This window comes from Gossypium arboreum, chromosome 13 (genome assembly GCF_025698485.1).
Source record: "Gossypium arboreum isolate Shixiya-1 chromosome 13, ASM2569848v2, whole genome shotgun sequence".
NCBI lineage: Eukaryota > Viridiplantae > Streptophyta > Magnoliopsida > Malvales > Malvaceae > Gossypium > Gossypium arboreum.
In genome coordinates this window covers 101,178,989-101,203,067 of record NC_069082.1, presented here as the reverse complement: position 1 = coordinate 101,203,067, position 24,079 = coordinate 101,178,989, and the positions used below count along the sequence as shown (strand labels likewise).

The following is a 24,079-nucleotide window of genomic DNA, read 5'->3' as shown; positions in this document are numbered from 1 at the left end:
TTCCAAAGGATGAATGAGTGGTTTGCCAAGTTTGTTCAAACAAATTCAGCTACCCAACATCCTTCACCCCCACCTAACCCTCAATTGGTTCCCGTAGCTCCCCAAGGTGTGGAATTAGATTGAACAAGCCTCCAGTCGATCGGGAACAAGGGGCTGAAGAATTTAGAGCAAATGTCGATGATGATCCTGAAAGAGCAGAATTATGGCTTGAGAATTTTATCCGAGTGTTTGATGAACTTTCTTGCACACCGGAGGAGTGCTTGAAATGTGCTATATCACTTCTGAGGGATACGACATATCAGTGGTGGAACACTCTTATATCCGTGGAACCGAGGGAAAGAGTCACTTAGGATTTCTTCCAAGAGGAATTCAGAAAGAAGTACATCAGTCAATGGTTTATTGATCAGAAACGTAAAGATTTCTTGGAGTTGAAACAAGATCAAATAACTGTGATTGAATATGAGCTAGAGTTTGTTAAACTTAGTAAGTATGCTCAGGAAAGTGTTTCAACAGAGGCTATTCTGTGTAAGAGATTCGAAGATGGGCTGAATGAGGACATTAGGCTCTTAGTTGGGATTTTAGAGCTGAAAGAATTTGTCGTGCTAGTCGAACAAGCTTGTAAAGCCGAAGAGTTGAGTAAGAAAAAGAGAAAAGCTGAGTTTGAGGGTAGAGATTCGAGAAAGAGGCCAATGAATAAGTCGTTCAATATTCATCAAAGAAATTGAGGGGTTTATATACTCGATCGAATGCTTCAGCTGGGTATCCCAGCAAAGATCGTGGGAAGCAATATTCGGGTCTTAAGGCCCAAACTATGTAACATCCCTATTTTGGGCCTAGTCAGAATAGTGGTTTTGAGACCACAAATCTGAGTAGAAATAATTGTTTTATGAATGTGTTGAGGTCTATGATATGTTTGCATGATTGTATGAAAGTTTCGTTAAGAAATTTTGTTGATAGAGTGTCCAATTTGATTTTTAGGACTAAATTGCAAAAGTTGCAAAATGTGTGATTCTAGAAGCTTTAAGCATGAAATAGCTATGGATTATTAATTAGAGGTCCTTAAATAGCAAATTGACCAATTTCTATTCTTATGGACAAAAATGGGCATGAATAAGTAAAAATTAAAAGTTTACTAAAAAGGGTTTTTGGTCATTTAGTAATTAAAAGAATAAAAAGGGAAAATCAAGTCAAAATTTGCTCATCTTCTCCATGCCATAGCCGAAATTATCAAGACACCATATCTAGGGTTTTGTTCAACTTTCAAACTTGATGGTAAGTGCATCCTAGCCCCGTTTTTAATGTTCTTTACATTTTTGAAGTTGTTATCAACCGGTCTAGCTATTTCTACCATTTATTTGAGTTAAAGTTGATGCCTAGGGTTTCACCCATGTGTGACATGCATGTATTTTGATGTTTCATGGTAGATTATGAATGTTTGATGTGTGATAAACATCTTTTACTAAGTGATTTTTTATGAAAACACCTAAAAAAGGCTTATTTGTAGAAGTTATAAAAATGGATAGTAGAAATGTGATTTGATGAAAAAGGTGGGCTGGTATAAGCATGATATAGGCTCAACTAGGCTTGGGTAACAAAAAAAATGAATACATTTAATTTTACAAGCCTAAGGACTAATTTGTAAATATGTGAATGTTTAGGGGCAAAACTATAATTTTTCCAAAGTATGGTTTTTGGACTGATTTGAACAATGTGATAATTAAATGAGCTAAATTTTCTATTATAGATCGAGAAAACAAAGTCCGGACCTAGACCGGGGAAAGAATAAAGTTGTGGACTAAATCAAATTAGTTAGCCATATTTTGAATCGAGGTAAGTTTGTGTGTAAATAATGCAACTTATGTTATGTATTTAATATTTTGTTATTGCTTGACTTGTACAATTATCATTATGGATTCGTGTGGCAAAGATTTGATACAGCGAAATTCCCGGTTGAACCTTAGGAATAGTTAGGATACAAATGTCATGACATTAGGGTTATGAGTTTATGTTTAAGACCATATTTGAGATATGGCATTGTTATGAGATTACGTGTAAGACCATATATGGGATATGGCATTGTTATGAGATTTCGTGTAGGACCATGTCTGGGACATGACATCGATATGAGAATCGTGTAAGACCATAGCCGGGCTATTGGCATTGATATGAGATCCCATGTAAGACCATATCTGGGATATGGCATTGGTATGATTCTATGTGTATGTAATTCTCGAGTATCCTTTAGTATTCCAAGTGGTTCAACGGGCAATTTAAAGATCATCTCAAAGATGTGAAAGGTTATGATTATGTTATGAAGTGGTACAAGTACGCACACAAAACTCATGAGAAATGATCTCGGTTAAAGTTGCATTATTGGTAAGGATGCAAATGAGTAAGATATGTCTATGATCACTCGATGATTTTGTGCTAATTTTACATGATGTTATGTGTAAGTTATTGTATGTTTAAAGTTGATTTTTATTTACATGCTAACTTACTAAGCTTAAAGCTTACCCCTTTCCTTTTCATTTCTTATAGTGTCTCCAAGCTAGCTAGGGAATCGGAAGTTGTCAGAGCATCGATCACACTATCAATTTGGTCATTTGGGTATAATTGATTTTGATATTTTGAATATGGCATGTATAAGGGACTTGGTCATTTGTTATGTGTCATTTGATTTGGCCAAATATATTGGCTTATGATAATATTATGATTTATTTTGTATATGGCCATGAGATATGGCTCATCTTGATTATTGGGATGTAAACCTATTCATATATGCATGCATGTGCCAAGATCATACATGATGTAGTTAAAATTGTTTGGCATGGATGAATTGTGAATAACTGGCATGATAATAACTAAGACAAGAATTAAGCCAATTAAGCCATGAAAGTTTCTTTCTCTCTCCTAGGGTTTGTATGTATTTTATGTTGAAGATGACATAAAAATAAGATGATATCTTTTATCATCTTTTAATTAATTAAATTATTTTAAATTTCAATTTAGTCATTGCCCTTTTTCTAAATTTTCATGGATAAGTCACTAAAATATCTAAGTACTTTTCTTTAATGGTCTAATTACCATATAAGAACCTCTAGTTTTGAATTCCATAGCTATTTAATCCTTGTAGCTACTAGAATTTAACTTTTTTCTTTTTATGCGATTTAGTCCTTCTCGTAATTAAGCACATAATCAATAAAATTTTTTTATTGGGATTTTCACATGACTTTTCCAACATATTACGGACCATGTAATAAAATAAAAATAAATTTTATTTTGGGATCAGAATTGTGGTCCCAGAACCACTGTTCCGATTTCACTAAAAATTGGGCTGTTACAACTAGTAAGTGTGTTATTTTCATAAACTCTAAAACCTAAACAAGTTTAGTTCTCATATTTATTTACATAAAAATTTTAAATTTTCCTTGGTGGTGATTCTTTTGAGAGTTGAATGTTTCTTCCCATGTCACTGTTATATTGGCATTTCAACTTTTGCAGGCATTGACTTATGAACGAACTTAACAATTGAATGTAGAAAAACCAGATGCTTCAACTAAGGAGAAAATAATTTGTGAGAATATTGAAAATGTGGATACCTACAATTCTCCAAAGACTGGAATGCCTATTCCCGAAGAACAATGTCACACGATAGAACCTTGCAATAATATGTACATGCCTAATCCTACTATTGCTTCTGCACCAAAAGGTATCTCTTTCTACTCATTTTTAAGCATGGTCTACCACTAACTCCAACTTTTCAATTTTCATAAAGTACACATATTGAATACCTATATCTACTACCTACCCCTCACTATATATATATATATATATATATATATATATTCCTTAAAAAGTATTAATTTTCTTAATCATAGTGTAAACCACCCATAAAACATTGTACCCATGAATACTCCTTCCCATTTACACTTTAAATTCTTAAAGCCAATATCATATCTTACCCTTAAGAACTTCACCTAATAATAATAAAGTTTATAAGTAAGATTATATACATGACACATTTACCTACCTATGCCTTGCTCAATCCTCATAATCTCAGAAATGATAACCTCATCGAATCAACTAAACTTTAGCCTAAGAGCTTTTCTCGTATGCCAAGTTTCTTCTACCTCACGATATAAGACTCACTTCTGTTCAAGAAATCTAAGTCCATTAAGGAATCTTTAGAGCTATCTCTGACGTAGGGAAAAAGCCCTCCACCTGGCTATTATATATATAGATTGATGTTGTAGCCTTTACACCCAATGTAGAAATTATTCCCTTCAGCTAACTTTGCAAATCTAACTAGGTATTGCATCTTGTCGCAGTTGAGATGAATCATATTACCAATCTTTTTAAGTTGGTTTCCACTGATGAGCATTATTGTTTTCCTTAAATCTTAAAATTTGAGACAGTTACTTTCCATAGACAGAAGATTACCCCATGCTCGAGCAATGTTCTAGAATGTTTTGTAGTTCCAAGATTCTAAGGGAATACCACAAGTCACTACCCATGTAGTTCTATAACAACACCAATAATCTATCTCAACGAACCAATCCTTCAAATTCCATCAGGAACAGTCTCCCTGGCATTTTCTTAACATTAATGTCAAAGATTCCATTCTCCTTAACCTTTCATAATCCCCACCAAGCACCTATTCAATTGGCCAACAACCATCATCATCCTTGATGGCTTCAATATCCTCCATATTAAATTTATGAACAACACATGGGTTTTCAATCTCCTTATAGTCATAAATAGTCATCGCTTGAGTCCATTTTCCATTCATCTTCATAATATGCTTTACTCTTTCTCCAAAACTTTTTTTGTTGTTGAACCTTGTAAATCCCACAAATAACTTGCACCTATAAAGCCAAAAGTTTATTTTAAGAAATACAAGTTTTCTTTTAAGTTGTAAATTTGACTATGCCTGGCTTTAAACTGTTTCTGTTTTTTAATCGAGACTTTTTGCTCTTAGGTAGGTTTTTTTTATTTTTTTTATATTTTGTTTTATTTGGAGCTACTTTTTCTTTTTTAGAAATAAGCTATTTCTATCTTGTTATGCTAAGATTTAGTGAATGTTGTTTTATTTTCTTCATTTTATAATAATTAATATTTCAATTAAAAAGGATATAGGATTGAATTTCTTTCTTTGGTTTGGTCCACATAACCATAACACAGTTGAACAAAACCTAGCTTAATTGAAGTTACATTTAAGAATAAAATAAAACTTTCTCCTTAATTGAAGTTACATTTAAGAATAAAAATAAAACTTTCTCCAAATGAAATATATGTACCTATTAAATACAAGATATTGTGATTATAGTTAAGTCACATCAATATGTTTCATATAAACTCCCATGAATTAAGTCCATAAGATCAAAACTAAAAGAAAGAGAGGAAGAATGAGAACTTGAGTCATGCACAAGCAATCAAAATAAGAGAATACATATTTCTATTCAACACCACCAATGTTCCTCCTACCAACATTACCAAGAAAGAAGCCTATTATATATATAAATATATATTTTAGCTAAGTTGCACCACCTGAAAGCATTTTGAATAAAGTAAATTAACAATGCCCCAATAATATAAATAAGAGTGAGAGAAAAATAGATCCATTAAGTTTAACACTAAATTTTCCTACATCAATTTATAATTTTTAAAAATAAAAATGGTAAAATTTATTTCATACAAATAGTGAAAACGATTTTAGTTTTCCAAAAAATTATTTTTGAAGTAAGTGCACACTTACAATTTTATTTTTGGATGGTAGTTTAAGGTTTAAAAATATTTTATGAAAATTGTTCAACGTAAGGTTTTTAATATTAAACTCTTTCCACATATGTTATGTCTAGTTTAGATACCCTAAGGTTTTTTTAGGTAGATTGCCATATTCATTTTGTACTTCTTTCATTTCAAAAGGTTAACTATTTATCATTGTGTTTGTTTTATATAAACTATATTAGTTTATTATATATAGTAGAACAAAGTTATTGTCCTGAAAAAAATTACTAAATGGTTTGAAATTGGTAGTCACAAAAACAACTGGCTATATAATAGAGGCAACCCCTATCTCTACACTGCCTGCTGAAGCTCAAGCTCCTACTGTGAAGAGAGGATACAACAAGGTATCTTCATGAGAATATGAACATGTCAATCTTACTGCTTCAGCTTCAACTGCACCAAAGAGTATCTTTCTCTTTCTACTCACTTTTTAAGCATATTCTAACCCTAACTCCAACTTTCCAACTTTCATGAAATACCCATTTCTACTGTGTATTCTACAATACCCCAAACTCGACATGGAGGTTATGGCTGAATCTGGCGATGTCACATGGAATGGAAGTTAAAAATGAGTTTATCGAGTTAAAATCGTTCCAGTTACTTAGCTTTATCTTAATACAAAGTAAAACGCATATTCTTCGTTACATTTGAAATCATAGCTTTTTAGTAGCAGCTTTTGGAAATGTTTATTTTTGGAAAACTGTTCGTGTTGAAAGAAACCTTTGTTTTTATCAAAATCGAGTTTTTACCATTTAGTCGTTCTAAAACCGTAAAGTAATTAAGAATCCAAAGTAAAAATCCAGAACAATCCAGAGTCCCAAAATTTACATCAAACCCCAAATAAGTAATAAAATCTAAAAATTTACGAGAATAGTCTAAAATTTACGTGTGGCACCGTTGAGTCCTCCGCTACGCTGATCCATCAAGTCTGGGGATTACCTGTACAGATTAAACAGAAAGGGTGAGTTTTCGTAAACTCAGTGTGTAATCCCCACAAAAGTCATGCAGACAAATATACATTAGAATACAGTTATTTACAGTCCGGGCCTGAGCCCATTACAGAATCAATTTGGGCCTTAGCCCATTCAGATACAACCTCAGAATTATATTAGGGCCTTGGCCCATATCAGATATAGAATGCAGATACAGCAAATCAGAATCCTACCCACCAGCCTCTACACACCATCTCTGTCCAGCCCAACACCCTATGTGGGGATTAAATCAATCCACATATCTTTACACACCATGCTGTACCGAAATGTGGCACATAATCAAAAAGTTGCAGCTGAGCTACCAGATAACAGGCTTAAGAGCCTTTCAGATACTTCCCCCAGATATTATCAACCCACCCCGATACAATGCAACATACCATAAATGACATGCATATATGCTAATAACAGAACACACATTCCGTTCAGTACAGATATCATGCTCAGTCAGACACCTTCCAATCAGATCACATAATTAGGGGTTCTAAGTAGAGCTTACCAACCCGACAATAGGTCCACAGTCAACTAGGGCGACCCGTGCAACCTTACAAAACATTTTAGAAAGATGGGCTCACACGCCCATGTGGCCTTCCCATGTGGGTCCACACAACCGTGTGTCCCACACGAACCAGATTGGTCTTGGCTGTATGGATCACACGGCCTGACCTAGAATTCTACACGCCCATGTGGCCTACACGACCCAAATTAGTGTAGCCCGTGTCTCACACACGGCCTACCAGGCCATCACACAGCCGTGTCATGCGCGCATGGCCTGGCTCGTCGATCACACGCCCGTATTCTGTCACACGGCTTACCACACGACCTACCACACGGCCGTGTGGCATCGACAGAATGGTTTTTGGCTTTCGCTAAAACTTTATTTTCTGCATTTTCGAGTACACACCTGTATCGTTTTTGATGTAGAAACACTCTCGAGATATCTAGCACCTATAATTAACCAGTATGTTCCCAATTTAGTCATTTAAATCGTTATTCGATAGAAAACTTGACAAGGTATTCCCACTTAAAACCATTAAAATCCCTTACCTTTGAAAGATCACCAGCGAGTTCGCACTTCCACAACACCAATTGAAAACTCTAGACTTTTTTAATTCACCCTTAAACACAAAAAAACCTCTATTAGCAAAGATTCAACCATCTATCACGAAAACTATACTCACAAAACTTACCGAACGAACAGAACAATGCTGCACACCAACTGATAACAGAGAATGAATCATAAAGAAAAGAAACGAAAGGAGGGAAAACCAAAACTTTCGACTGAAGAGGAAAAAAAAAAGAAAATAAATAGACAAGAGAGTTGGAGAGAAAATCGTCAATTTTTTTTTTTTTGCAGGAGAGAGTTTTGGGAAAAATCGATTACCCACATCCCACTAATTCTCATCCTAACCACCCACAACTCAGAATTCCACTACCACTGGAACTCTAACGCAGAGCCAAGCAAAAATAAAGCTTCCTTGCCTACGTAGGGAATCGAACACAAAACCTTCATCACACCAACACGCATCTTAACCTCTAGACCAGCAGACCCATTTTGATATGATTTTACAAATAACTAAATATAAGCCCATTGAACGGAGATAGGGCTTAATTCCAAAAATAATCAAAATTTTCCAAAGATAGGGCTTGAACTTGGGACCTCTCACACACACCCAGAACACTTAACCACTGAAGCAGATACACAGTTGTGTCACAGTTTAACAAAAATAAAAATAAGAATTTTGGGGCGTTACAACTCTACCCCCTAAAAGAAAATTTATGCCTCGAAATTTACTTGATTAGAACAGATGAGGATACTGTTGACCCATTGAATCCTCCGGCTCTCACGTGGCCTCTTCAATGCTATGATTCTGCCACAGCACCTTCACTAAGGAGATAAATTTCCTTCGTAGAACCTAAATGTCACTATCTAAAATCTGAATCGGCTCCTCCTCGAAGGTCAAATCTAGCCTAACCTCAATCTCCTCAACCGGAACAATATGCATGGGATCAGAGCTGTAGCGTCTTAACATCGAAACATGGAATACATCATGTATGCAATCCAACTCAAAAGGTAGCTCCAACTGATAAGCAACTGGTCCCACTCATTTCAGAATTCAGCATGGCCCAATCAACCTAGGGCTCAACTTGCCCTTACGATCGATCCTCAGAACCTTCTTCCATGGCAAAACTTTCAGAAACACGAAGTCCCCCACAAAATACTCAATCTCACGTCTCTTCAGATCAGCATAAGAATTTTGTCTGTCAGAAGTTGCCTTCAGTCGATCCCTGATCAGTCGAACCTTGTCTTCAGTCTCAGAAACCAACTCAGGACCCAAAACACGTCGCTCGCCCAACTCAGTCTAACATAAAGGAGTACGACACTTACGACCATACAATGCCTCGTAAGGTGTCATTTGGATGCTAGACTGGAAGTTGTTATTATACACGAACTCGGCTAACAGTAAGTACTCCTCCCAACTACCTCAGAAATCAATCACACAGCTCCTCAACATATCTTCCAGTATCTGAATCACCCTTTCAGGTTGGCCATCTGTCTGAGGATGGAAAGCAGTACTGAAATCCAGCCTTGAACCCAAAGCCTCATATAGCTTTCTCCAGAACTGAGACATGAAACGAGGATCTTTATCGGAGATAACTAAAGCTGGTACCCCATACAGTCTTACTATCTCAAAAATGTAGAGTTTCGACAACTTCTGAAGAGAATAATTAGTACGAACCAGTATGAAATGAGCAGCCTTGGTCAATCAATCCATGATTACCCAAACATAATTCTTCTTAGTGAGTGTTAGAGGCAACCCATTAACAAAGTCCATCATTACTCACTCCTATTTCCGTAACGGTAGCTTAACCAGCTGCAGCAACCCCAAAGGCAACTAATGCTTAGCCTTAACATGCTGACAAGTGAAACAGCGAGCAACGAATTCAGTAACCTCAAGCTTCAACCCTGGGCACCAGTACAACTCACGGAGATCTCGGTACATCTTATTCCTGTCGGGATGCATAGCATAGGGACTACTATGCGCTTTCCTCAGAATCGACTGTCTTAAATCCTCATCATTCGGTACACAAATTCGATTGCGAAAATAAAGTACCCAATCACTATTTATCCCAAAATCAGTAGTGTCACCATTCTCAACCTGATGGAAACGCAACCCAAGAGACTTATCCCCCATCTGTTTACCTCTGTTCTACTCGATCCATGTCGGTTTCACCTGAAGTTCAGCCAACAGACTCCCATCATCAAATAAGCTAAGTCGAGTGAACATCACTCTCAGATCAGTTATAGCCCTACAACTCAACGCATCAGCCACCACATTGGCCTTGCTAGGATGGTACTCAATGGTGTAATCATAATCCTTAAGCAGCTTAACCCATCTACGCTGCCTAAGATTCAACTCCTTCTGAGTGAGGTGATACTTGAGGCTCTTATTATCAGTGTAGATAATACACTTCTCACCGTACAGATAGTGCCTTCATATTTTCAAAGAGAAAACTACGACGGCCAATTCCAAATCATGTGTCGGATAGTTCACTTCATGAGTTTTGAGCTGACGAGATGCATATGCCACCACCTTATCATCCTGCATCAACACACTACCCAAACCGACATGTGATGCATCATTGTATACTACAAAATCTTTACCAGACTCAGGCTGTATCAGAACAAAAGCCCGAGTCAGAACAGTCTTGGTCTTCTCGAAGCTCTCTTGACGTGCATTAGTCGACACAAAAGGAACTCTCTTATGCAGAAGCTTAGTCAACAGAGTTGCTGTAACACCCCTTACCCGTTACCGTCGCCGGAACAGGATACAAGGTATTACCAGAACATAATACCTACCATTAAACATAATCGAAATATAAATATGTCTTGATCAATATTAGCCAACTTTAAAGGCTTGTACAAATTAGTCGGTCGAGTATCTTGTAACTAATATTTTAAACCTAGACAAATATGACACGTAACAAAATAATTAAGCCTACTATACATGCCATAATTCAAAACGTTTAGTTCAAATACCCTAAAGTAGGATAGTGCGGATAGATCTTCACGATCCTTAACTCCCGAGCAAGCCGAGAACACTTGGTGCAAAATGTGGAAATTTTGCAATTTAATCCAAAACTTTTTCCTTCCCCGCTCGAGATCAATTCGCGTCTTTCTTGATCTATAATAACACATTTAGCTCATTTAATACTCATACTATTTATTTCAATCCAAAATCACATCATGGAAAAATTACATTTTGCCCCTAACTTTACAAAATTACATTTTTGCCCCTAGGCTCTGGAATTAATTTCAGCCCTTATTCTTATGTTTTATGATATGCTGAACATTTTCTCTTCTACAACCACATCAAATTCTCACTCTATCATATAGTTATGAACAATAGGTATTTTTACCGATTATGCTGCTTTTACTCGTTTTCACTTAAAACCGAGTAGCACAAGTTATTTAACATAATTTAAAACCTCATATTCTATCATAAAACATCAAAATACACAAATTTCACCTATGGGTATTTTTCCAAATATGAACCCTAGGTTAAATTATTACTAGCATAAGCTTAATCGAGCTTAGGGATTCCAAAACGTAAAGAACATTAAAAGCGGGGCTTGGAATCACTTACTATGGAGCTTGAAAATTGAAGAAACCCTAGCTATGGAGAGAGGAGAATTCGGCAGCAACTAAGGAGGATGATGACCAATTTTGTGTTATTTTTCCCATTTTATTTCATTTAATATCCAAATGACCAAAATGCCCTCCTTACTAAACTTTCAAAATTCCTTCCATGTCCTAATTTTGTCCATGAACTTAAAATTGGTCAAATTGCTATTTAAGACCTCTAATTAATATTCCAAAACAATTTCATACTAAAACTTCGGGATGCAAATTTTGCAACTTATTCGATTTAGTCCCTACTTTCAATTTAAGCACTTTAGGCATAGAATTTCATCACGAAATTTTCACACAATCATGCAATCATATCATAAACCCCAAAATAATTATAAAACAATTATTTCTATCTCGGATTTGTGGTCACGAAACCACTATTCCGATTAGGCCCTAATTCGGGTTGTCACAATTCTCCCCCTTTTGAGATTTTCGTCCCGAAAATCTTACCGTAAAGAGGTTTGGGTCTTGTTTCCTCATAGCTTCTTGAGGTTCCCACGTAGCCTCTTCTATCCCATGTCTGTGCCACAATACTTTCACTAAAGCTATACTTTTATTTCTTAACTGTTTAACCTCTCGAGCCAAAATCTTTATTGGTTCCTCCTCATAGGTCATATCCGATCGAATCTCAATTTCTGTTGGAGAAATCACATGTGAAGGATCAGAACGATAACGTCGCAACATTGATACATGAAACACGTTATGAATTCCTTCTAACTCTGCCGGTAAGGCCAACCGATATGCCACTGGTCCAATTCTCTCAGTAATCTCGTACGGCCCAATAAAACGCGGACTCAACTTGCCTTTTCGACTAAATCTCAAAATCTTTTTCCATGGTGACACCTTCAAGAACACTTTATCGCCCACGAAATTCAATCTCTTTTCTTTTTAAATCAGATATGACTTTTGTCGATCTGAAGCGACTTTCAAGCAATCCCGAATTACTTTTATTTTATCTTGGTTTCTTTAACTAGATCAACTCCATGAATCTGCTTTCTCACTAAGCTCGGTCCAATATAAAGGAGTCCGACACTTACGACCATACAAGGCTTCAGACGGTGCCATTTGTATACTTGATTGATAAGCTGTTATTGTAGGCAAACTCAATCAAAGATAGATATTTCTCCCAACTACCTCCAAATTCTAAAACACAAGATCTAAGCATATCTTGAGTACGGATTACTCTTTCTGTTTGACCATCTGTTTGTGGATGAAATGCGGTACTAAAGTTCAATTTTGTACCCAAAGCTTCTTGTAACTTTTTCCAAAATCTCGAGGTAAATCTTGGATCTCTATCGATATTATAGACATAGGTACTCGTGCAACTTCACAATTTCAGCAACATATAATTCGCTAATTTATCAAGTGAGTAATCGTGCGTCTTGGTATAAAGTGGGCTGACTTTGTTAATCTATCAACCACTACCCAAACAGATCCTTCTTTTAGGAGTTAAAGGCAAACCGGTTACAAAATCCATGGTAATCTTGTCCCATTTCCACTCGGCACCATTCTTGGTTGAAGTAATCCTGAAGGCACTTGATGTTCAACTTTTACTTGTTGACAGATCAAACACTTGGTTACAAATTCGAAATGTCCTTTTCATACCGCCACCAATACTGACTTCTTTAAATCATTATACATTTTTGTGCTACCAGATGAACCGATAAACAGACCATTGTGCGCCTCATGTAATATTTTACGAATCAATTTATCGTTTTTCGGCACACATATCCCGTCTCGAAACATCAAACAATCATCTGGTCCAACTCAAAAATCGAGTCGTAACTTTGATTCGCATTGAGTTCTCTTGATCCGCAACTCACTATCATTCTTTTGAGCATCACAAATTAATCGGAGAAATAACGGTTTAGCTCTCATTTCGCTAAGATTGACCCATCATCGACAATGCTAACCCGTGTTCATGGCTCTCAAAGTAAAAAGAAATTTTACGCTCAAGGCGTCGAGAACTACATTTGCTTTTCCCGGATGATAATCAATCACTAGATCATAATCCTTTAATAATTCAAGCCATCTTCATTGTCATGATTCAGATCCTTTTGATTCATCAAGTACTTCAAACTTTTGTGATCGGTAAAAATTGACATTTTCACCGTACAAATAATGTCGCCAAATCTTCAAGGCAAAAACAACAATGCCGGTTCCAAATCATGTGTAGGATAGTTCTTCTCATGCGGTTTTAACTGTCTCAAGCATAAGATACCACTTTACCCTCTTGCATCAACACACATCCAAGGCACATCAATGATGCATCACTATAAATTACTGAACTCCTTTCCCGACTCAAAAGTGTACTAAAATTGGTGCTTCATCAATCGTGCTTTCAATTTTTCAAAACTTTGTTGACATTTATCACCATTCAAATTTAACATTCTTTTGCAACAACTTAGTCATAGGAGAGGCAATCATCGAAAATCCTTCAACAAAACGTCTATAATACCGGCTAAGCCTAAAAGCTTCTAACCTCGGATACATTCTTGGCGGTTTCAATCGACGATCGCAGAAATCTTACTTGGATCCACCGAATACCATCACCGAGACTATATGCCCCAAAATCCGACTTCACGAAGCGTAACTCACTTTTACTAAACTTGGCAAACAGTTTCTTTTCTCTCAAGATTTGCAATATAGTTCTCAAGTGTTCGGCATGTTCAGACTCATCTCGAGAATAAATTAAAATGTCATCTATAAACACTACTACAAACTTATCCAAATATGGCCTAAGATCCGATTCATTAAGTTCATAAATATAGTGGAGCATTTGTTAAGCGAAAGGCATCACAAGAAACTCATAATGTCCATACCTTGTCCTAAAGGCGCTTTTCGCACATCGACTCCTTAACTCTCAATTTGGTAGTAACCGGACCTCAAATCAATCTTTGAAAACACTGTGGCCCCCTTTAACCGATCGAATAAATCATCAATCCTCGGCAATGGGTACTTGTTCTTTATAGTCACCTTATTAAGTCGACGGTAATCAATGCAAACCCTCATTGAACCATCCTTCTTCTTCTGAATAATACAGAGCACCCAGGAGAGAAACTCGGTCTCACAAATCCCTTGTCCGTTAACTTCTACAACCGAGCCTTCAATTCTTTTAATTCAATGAGCCATTCTATATGGAGCAATCGAGATCGGTGCGGTTCTAAGCAACAAATCAATAGCAAAATCTATCTCTATTCGGAGGCAACCTGCAATTCCTCCGAAATACATCTGGAAACTCACAGACTATCGGCACTGATTCAAATTTCAGTTAGGGCAACTCAATATTCATTACATAAGCCAGATAAGCTTCACACCCTTTTCTCATGTATTTCTGTGCAGACATGTGCGAAATCACCATAGGCAATTTATTTGATTCATCTGTTTCAACCCACAGAATTTCTCCATTTTCACATTTCAATTCTAGTGTCTTTTGTTTACAATCTACCTTAGCATTATACAATGTTAACCAGTCCATTCCCAAGACAACGTCAAACTCACCAAATGGTAACAACATCAAGTTGGCTGGAAAACAGTGACCTTGAATCATTAATGGGCAATTCTTGCAAACCTTGTCAACTAGCACATATTGGCCTAAGGGGTTCGACACTTTAATCGTAAACTCGAGAAATTCAATAGGCAACTTTTATTGGATACTAAATTCATGCAAATATAGGAATGAGTGGACCGGGATCAATCAATGCAATAACAATAGTATCATAGAGAGAAATGTACCATAATAACATCGGAGATGATGCATCTTCTCGAGCACGTATAGCATAAGCTCTAGCAGTGCTCTAGCTTCGATCTTGCCGTTAAATCTTTCATCACGCTTTACTACTAGTCCCACCTCCAGATTTCTCGGTGGTCTACCTCTACTAGCGGTGGTATTCATCTAGCACTCAAATCTTTCTTCTTTAACTTTCTCCGGACAATCTCTAATAAAATGCTCATGAGAACCAGACTGAAACAAGCTCGCTCGGTCCCCAACACTCACCATAATGTTGCTCGCCACATTGCTTGACACTCGGGCTTTCTAGGTCGCACATTACCCACACTTGCCACCAAGTAGCTTGAGCTTTAGACCCGAATATGCTCTACCACGATCTCTGTGAATCCCCAATTGAAACTGTCATTCGAGGGTTTGTCTCTTTGGACCTCTTTGGTTGAGATTGAAATGGCTTGCTTATCTGTCTTTTTCGACATCTCGGGCCTCAATAGCGACTTTTCTTCTTTCTTTGTTCAATTCTTCGACTTTAAGAGCTCGATCAACCAATACTACAAATTCTTTCAACTCCAAAATTCCTACAAGCACTTTAATGTCCTCATTCAGCCCATCTTCAAATCTTCTACACATAATGGCCTCGGTGGACACACATTCTCGGGCATACTTGCTGAGTCTTACAAATTCGCGTTCATACTCTTTCTGAGACATTTTCCCTGCTTCAATTCAAGGAACTCCTTCCGTTTTGATCAATGAATCGTGACTTATGTATTTCTTTCTAAATTCTTCCCGAAGAAATCCCAAGTAACTTTTCTTTTGGCACCACTGCAACCAAAGTCTTCCACCGTGGTAAGTCAATCTCTCAAAAGTGATCTGACACACTTTAAGCATTCCTCGGTGTACATGAGAGCTCATCAAATACACGGTAGAATTTTCAAGCCGAATTCCGCTTTCTCAAGATCATCATCGATCTTTGCTCTAAACTCTTCAGCCCTTGTTTTGAATCTTGTCAACCGGAGGCTTGTTCATTCTTACCAAATCTATACCTTGAGCAGCCTGACAGAATCGCCCGAGGTATAGGAGGGGTGGAGGAGGTTGAGCATTTGGATTTGCTCGAATAAATTCAAGATACCAATTGTTCATCATTTGGAGAAAGGCATCCCAGCCTCATCTCCTTGTCTCAATGTCTCAGTCTACTTTCCACAGTAGCGGTCCCTTGTGCGGGGCCGGCGATTACTAGCACATCATCACCGCAGTTCCTTCAGGATCCATTACTATATTAAAACAAAACACGCTTTAAAATAATCAAGAGTCACCACACTATCACAATATTTTTATGGCATGTATAGCTAGACTTTTACACACACTTCATTAGTCCGAGAACCGACTAAACCATAGCTCGATACCACTAAATGTAACACCCTTACCTTCTATCGCGCCGAACAGATACAAGGTATTACCGAACATAATACCTACCATTAAACATAATCGAAATATAAATATGTCTTGATCAATATTAGCCAACTTTAAAGGCTTGTACAAAGTAGTTGGTCGAAATCTTGTAACTAATATTTTAAACCTAGACAAATATGACACGTAACAAAATAATTAAGCCTACTATACATGCCATAATTCAAAACGTTTAGTTCAAATACCCTAAAGTAGGATAGTGCGGATAGATCTTCACGATCCTTAACTCCTGAGCAAGCCGGAGAACACTTGGTGCAAAATGTGGAAATTTTGCAATTTAATCCAAAACTTTTTCCTTCCCCCGTTCGAGATCAATTCCGCGTCTTTCTTGATCTATAATAACACATTTAGCTCATTTAATACTCATACTATTTATTTCAATCCAAAAATCACATCATGGAAAAATTACATTTTGCCCCTAACTTTACAAAATTACATTTTTGCCCCTAGGCTCGGAATTAATTTCAGCCCTTATTCTTATGTTTTATGATATGCTGAACATTTTCTCTTCTACAACCACATCAAATTCTCACTCTATCATATAGTTATGAACAATAGGTATTTTTACCGATTATGCTGCTTTTACTCGTTTTCACTTAAAACCGAGTAGCACAAGTTATTTAACATAATTTAAAACCTCATATTCTATCATAAAACATCAAAATACACAAATTTCACCTATGGGTATTTTTCCAAATATGAACCCTAGGTTAAATTATTACTAGCATAAGCTTAATCGAGCTTCCGGATTCCAAAAGCGTAAAGAACATTAAAAGCGGGCTTGGAATCACTTACTATGGAGCTTGAAAATTGAAGAAACCCTAGCTATGGAGAGAGGAGAATTCGGCAGCAACTAAGGAGGATGATGACCAATTTTGTGTTATTTTTCCCATTTTATTTCATTTAATATCCAAATGACCAAAATGCCCTCCTTACTAAACTTTCAAAAATTCCTTCCATGTCCTAATTTTGTCCATGAACTTAAAATTGGTCAAATTGCTATTTAAGACCTCCTAATTAATATTCCAAAACAATTTCATACTAAAACTTCGGGATGCAAATTTTGCAACTTATTCGATTTAGTCCCTACTTTCAATTTAAGCACTTTAGGCATAGAATTTCATCACGAAATTTTCACACAATCATGCAATCATATCATAAACCCCAAAATAATTATAAAACAATTATTTCTATCTCGGATTTGTGGTCACGAAACCACTATTCCGATTAGGCCCTAATTCGGGTTGTCACAATTCTCCCCCCTTTTGAGATTTTCGTCCCCAAAATCTTACCGATAAAGAGGTTTGGGTCTTGTTTCCTCATAGCTTCTTCAGTTCCCACGTAGCCTCTTCTATCCCATGTCTGTGCCACAATACTTTCACTAAAGCTATACTTTTATTTCTTAACTGCTTTAACCTCTCGAGCCAAAATCTTTATTGGTTCCTCCTCATAGGTCATATCCGATCGAATCTCAATTTCTGTTGGAGAAATCACATGTGAAGGATCAGAACGATAACGTCGCAACATTGATACATGAAACACGTTATGAATTCCTTCTAACTCTGCCGGTAAGGCCAACCGATATGCCACTGGTCCAATTCTCTCAGTAATCTCGTACGGCCCAATAAAACGCGGACTCAACTTGCCTTTTCGACTAAATCTCAAAATCTTTTTCCATGGTGACACCTTCAAGAACACTTTATCGCCCACCTGAAATTCAATCTCTTTTCTTTTTAAATCTGCATATGACTTTTGTCGATCTGAAGCAGCTTTCAAGCAATCCCGAATTACTTTTATTTTATCTTCGGTTTCTTTAACTAGATCAACTCCATGAATCTGTTTCTCACTAAGCTCGGTCCAATATAAAGGAGTCCGACACTTACGACCATACAAGGCTTCAGACGGTGCCATTTGTATACTTGATTGATAAGCTGTTATTGTAGGCAAACTCAATCAAAGATAGATATTTCTCCCAACTACCTCCAAATTCTAAAACACAAGATCTAAGCATATCTTCGAGTACGGATTACTCTTTCTGTTTGACCATCTGTTTGTGGATGAAATGCGGTACTAAAGTTCAATTTTGTACCCAAAGCTTCTTGTAACTTTTTCCAAAATCTCGAGGTAAATCTTGGATCTCTATCGATATTATAGACATAGGTACTCGTGCAACTTCACAATTTCAGCAACATATAATTCGGCTAATTTATCAAGTGAGTAATCGACGCGTCTTGGTATAAAGTGGGCTGACTTTGTTAATCTATCAACCACTACCCAAACAGCATCCTTCTTTTTAGGAGTTAAAGGCAAACCGGTTACAAAATCCATGGTAATCTTGTCCCATTTCCACTCGAGCACCATTATTGGTTGAAGTAATCCAAAGGCACTTGATGTTCAACTTTTACTTGTTGATGATCAAACACTTGGTTACAAATTCGAAATGTCCTTTTCATACCGCCACCAATACTGACTTCTTTAAATCATTATACATTTTGTGCTACCAGATGAACGATAAATGACCATTGTGCGCCTCATGTAATATTTTCGAATCAATTTATCGTTTTTCGGCACACATATCCTGTCTCAAACATCAAACAATCATCCGGTCCAACTCAAAAATCTGAGTCGTAACTCGATTCGCATTGAGTTCTCTTGATCCGCAACTCACTATCATTCTTTTGAGCATCACAAATTAATCGGAGAAATAACGGTTTAGCTCTCATTTCGCTAAGATTGACCCATCATCGACAATGCTAACCCGTGTTCATGGCTCTCAAAGTAAAAAGAAATTTTCGCTCAAGGCGTCAAGAACTACATTTGCTTTTCTGGATGATAATCAATCACTAGATCATAATCCTTTAATAATTCAAGCCATCTTCGCCGTCAGATTCGGATCCTTTTGATTCATCAAGTACTTCAAACTTTTGTGATCGGTAAAAATTCGGCATTTTTCACCGTACAAATAATGTCGCCAAATCTTCAAGGCAAAAACAACAATGCCGCCCAAATCATGTGTAGGATAGTTCTTCTCATGCGGTTTTAACTGCCTCAAGCATAAGATACCACTTTACCCTCTTGCATCAACACACATCCAAGGCACATCAATGATGCATCACTATAAATTACGAACTCCTTTCCGACTCGGGCGTACTAAAATTGGTGCTTCATCAATCGTGCTTTCAATTTTTCAAAACTTTGTTGACATTTATCACCCATTCAAATTTAACATTCTTTTGCAACAACTTAGTCATAGGAGAGGCAATCATCGAAAATCCTTCAACAAAACGTCTATAATACCCGGCTAAGCCTAAAAGCTTCTAACCTCGGATACATTCTTGGGCGGTTTCAATCGACGATCGCAGAAATCTTACTTGGATCCACCGAATACCATCACCGAGACTATATGCCCCAAAATCCGACTTCACGAAGCCGAACTCACTTTTACTAAACTTGGCAAACAGTTTCTTTTCTCTCAAGATTTGCAATATAGTTCTCAAGTGTTCGGCATGTTCGGACTCATCTCGAGAATAAATTAAAATGTCATCTATAAACACTACTACAAACTTATCCAAATATGGCCGGAAGATCCGATTCATTAAGTTCATAAATATAGTGGAGCATTTGTTAAGTCGAAAGGCATCACAAGAAACTCATAATGTCCATACCTTGTCCTAAAGGCGCTTTCGACATCCGACTCCTTAACTCTCAATTTGGTAGTAACCGGACCTCAAATCAATCTTTGAAAACACTGTGGCCCCTTTAACCGATCGAATAAATCATCAATCCTCGGCAATGGGTACTTGTTCTTTATAGTCACCTTATTAAGCTGACGGTAATCAATGCAAACCCTCATTGAACCATCCTTCTTCTTCTGAATAATACAGAGCACCCAGGAGAGAAACTCGGTCTCACAAATCCCTTGTCTGTTAACTTCTACAACTGAGCCTTCAATTCTTTTAATTCAGTCGGAGCCATTCTATATGGAGCAATCGAGATCGGTGCAGTGCCCGGCAACAAATCAATAGCAAAATCTATCTCTCTATTCGGAGGCAACCCAGGCAATTCCTCTGGAAATACATCTGGAAACTCACAGACTATCGGCACTGATTCAAATTTCAGTTAGGGCAACTCAATATTCATTACATAAGCCAGATAAGCTTCACACCTTTTCTCATGTATTTACAGTGCAGACATGTGCGAAATCACCATAGGCAATTTATTTGATTCATCTGTTTCAACCCACAGAATTTCTCCATTTTCACATTTCAATTCTAGTGTCTTTTGTTTACAATCTACCTTAGCATTATACAATGTTAACCAGTCCATTCCCAAGACAACGTCAAACTCACCAAATGGTAACAACATCAAGTTGGCTGGAAAACAGTGACCTTGAATCATTAATGGGCAATTCTTGCAAACCTTGTCAACTAGCACATATTGGCCTAAGGGGTTCGACACTTTAATCGTAAACTCAGTAAATTCAATAGGCAACTTTTTATTGGATACTAAATTCATGCAAATATAGGAATGAGTGGACCCGGGATCAATCAATGCAATAACAATAGTATCATAGAGAGAAATGTACCATAAATAACATCGGAGATGATGCATCTTCTCGGCACGTATAGCATAAGCTCTAGCAGTGCTCTAGCTTCGATCTTGCCGTTAAATCTTTCATCACGCTTTACTACTAGTCCCACCTCCAAGATTTCTCGGTGGTCTACCTCTACTAGCGGTGGTATTCATCTAGCACTCAAAATCTTTCTTCTTTAACTTTCTCCGGACAATCTCTAATAAAATGCTCATGAGAACACTTTTTGAAACAAGCTCGCTTCGGTCCCCAACACTCACCATAATGTTGCCTGCCACATTGCTGACACTCGGGCTTTCTAGGTCGCACATTACCCACACTTGCCACCGAAGTAGCTTGAGCTTTAGACCCCGAATATGCTCTACCACGATCTCTGTGTGAATCCCCAATTGAAACTGTCATTCGAGGGTTTGTCTCTTTGGACCTCTTTGGTTGAGATTGAAATGGCTTGCTTATCTGTCTTTTTCTGACATCTCGGGCCTCAATAGCAGCTTTTCTTCTTTCTTTGTTCAATTCTTCGGCTTTAAGAGCTCGATCAACCAATACTACAAATTCTTTCAACTCCAAAATTCCTACAAGCACTTTAATGTCCTCATTCAGCCCATCTTCAAATCTTCTACACATAATGGCCTCGGTGGACACACATTCCTAGGCATACTTGCTGAGTCTTACAAATTCGCGTTCATACTCTGCTACAGACATTTTCCCCTGCTTCAATTCAAGGAACTCCTTCCGTTTTTGATCAATGAATCGCTGACTTATGTATTTCTTTCTAAATTCTTCCTGGAAGAAATCCCAAGTAACTTTTCTTTTGGCACCACTGCAACCAAAGTCTTCCACCGGTGGTAAGTCAATCTCTCAAAAGTGATACAAAGACACTTTAAGCATTCCTCGGTGTACATGAGAGCTCATCAAATACACGGGTAGAATTTTCAAGCCGAATTCCGCTTTCTCAAGATCATCATCGATCTTTGCTCTAAACTCTTCACCCCTTGTTTTCGAATCTTGTCAACCGGAGGCTTGTTCATTCTTACCAAATCTATACCTTGAGCATTCTGAGAATCGTCGAGGTATAGGAGGGGTGGAGGAGGTTGAGCATTTGGATTTGCTCGAATAAATTCATATACCAATTGTTCATCATTTGGAGAAAGGCATCCCGAGCCTCATCTCCTTGTCTCAATGTCTCAGTCTACTTTCCACAGTAGCGGTCCCTTGTGCGGGGCCGGCGCATTACTAAAGATCATCATCCGCAGCTTCCTTCAGATCCATTACTATATTAAAACAAAACACAGTTTAAAATAATCAAGAGTCACCACACTATCACAATATTTTTATGGCATGTATAGCTAGACTTTTACACACACTTCATTAGTCCGAGAACCGACTAAACCATAGCTCTGATACCACTAAATGTAACACCCTTACCTGCTACTGTCATTTAACAGATACAAGGTATTACCGAACATAATACCTACCATTAAACATAATCGAAATATAAATATGTCTTGATCAATATTAGCCAACTTTAAAGGCTTGTACAAAGTAGTTGGTCGAGTCTCAGAACTAATATTTTAAACCTAGACAAATATGACACGTAACAAAATAATTAAGCCTACTATACATGCCATAATTCAAAACGTTTAGTTCAAATACCCTAAAGTAGGATAGTGCGGATAGATCTTCACGATCCTTAACTCCCGAAACAATAGGAGAACACTTGGTGCAAAATGTGGAAATTTTGCAATTTAATCCAAAACTTTTTCCTTCCCGTTCGAGATCAATTCCGTCTTTCTTGATCTATAATAACACATTTAGCTCATTTAATACTCATACTATTTATTTCAATCCAAAAATCACATCATGGAAAAATTACATTTTGCCCCTAACTTTACAAAATTACATTTTTGCCCCTAGGCTCGGAATTAATTTCAGCCCTTATTCTTATGTTTTATGATATGCTGAACATTTTCTCTTCTACAACCACATCAAATTCTCACTCTATCATATAGTTATGAACAATAGGTATTTTTACCGATTATCTTGCTTTTACTCGTTTTCACTTAAAACCGAGTAGCACAAGTTATTTAACATAATTTAAAACCTCATATTCTATCATAAAACATCAAAATACACAAATTTCACCTATGGGTATTTTTCCAAATATGAACCCTAGGTTAAATTATTACTAGCATAAGCTTAATCGAGCTTCCGGATTCCAAAACGTAAAGAACATTAAAACGGGCTTGGAATCACTTACTATGGAGCTTGAAAATTGAAGAAACCCTAGCTATGGAGAGAGGGAGAATTCAGCAGTAACTAAGGAGGAGGATGACCAATTTTGTGTTATTTTTCTCATTTTATTTCATTTAATATCCAAATGACCAAAATGCCCCTCCTTACTAAACTTTCAAAAATTCCTTCCATGTCCTAATTTTGTCCATGAACTTAAAATTGGTCAAATTGCTATTTAAGACCTCCTAATTAATATTCCAAAACAATTTCATACTAAAAACTTCTAGGATGCAAATTTTGCAACTTATTCGATTTAGTCCCTACTTTCAATTTAAGCACTTTAGGCATAGAATTTCATCACGAAATTTTCACACAATCATGCAATCATATCATAAACCCCAAAATAATTATAAAACAATTATTTCTATCTCGGATTTGTGGTCACGAAACCACTATTCCGATTAGGCCCTAATTCGGGTTGTCACAGTTGCGATCAAGGAGAACCCTTCTATAAAGCGCCGATAATAACCCGCCAACCCCAGAAAGTTACGAATCTCAGACACATTCTTCGGTCGTTTCCAATTCAACACCGC

General features: G+C 37.0%; 1 protein-coding gene across 1 annotated transcript; it reads right to left on the bottom strand.

The window, feature by feature from the left end:
- Positions 1-8,692: 8,692 nt before the first annotated feature.
- On the bottom strand, positions 8,693-9,973 carry LOC108462059 (uncharacterized). Its single transcript, XM_053024567.1, has 5 exons — positions 9,692-9,973; positions 9,355-9,493; positions 9,174-9,261; positions 8,951-9,065; positions 8,693-8,860 (listed from the first exon to the last, which is right to left on the bottom strand). The coding sequence occupies exons 1-5, from the start codon at positions 9,971-9,973 to the stop codon at positions 8,693-8,695; spliced, it is 792 nt and encodes a 263-aa protein (XP_052880527.1).
- Positions 9,974-24,079: the final 14,106 nt, after the last annotated feature.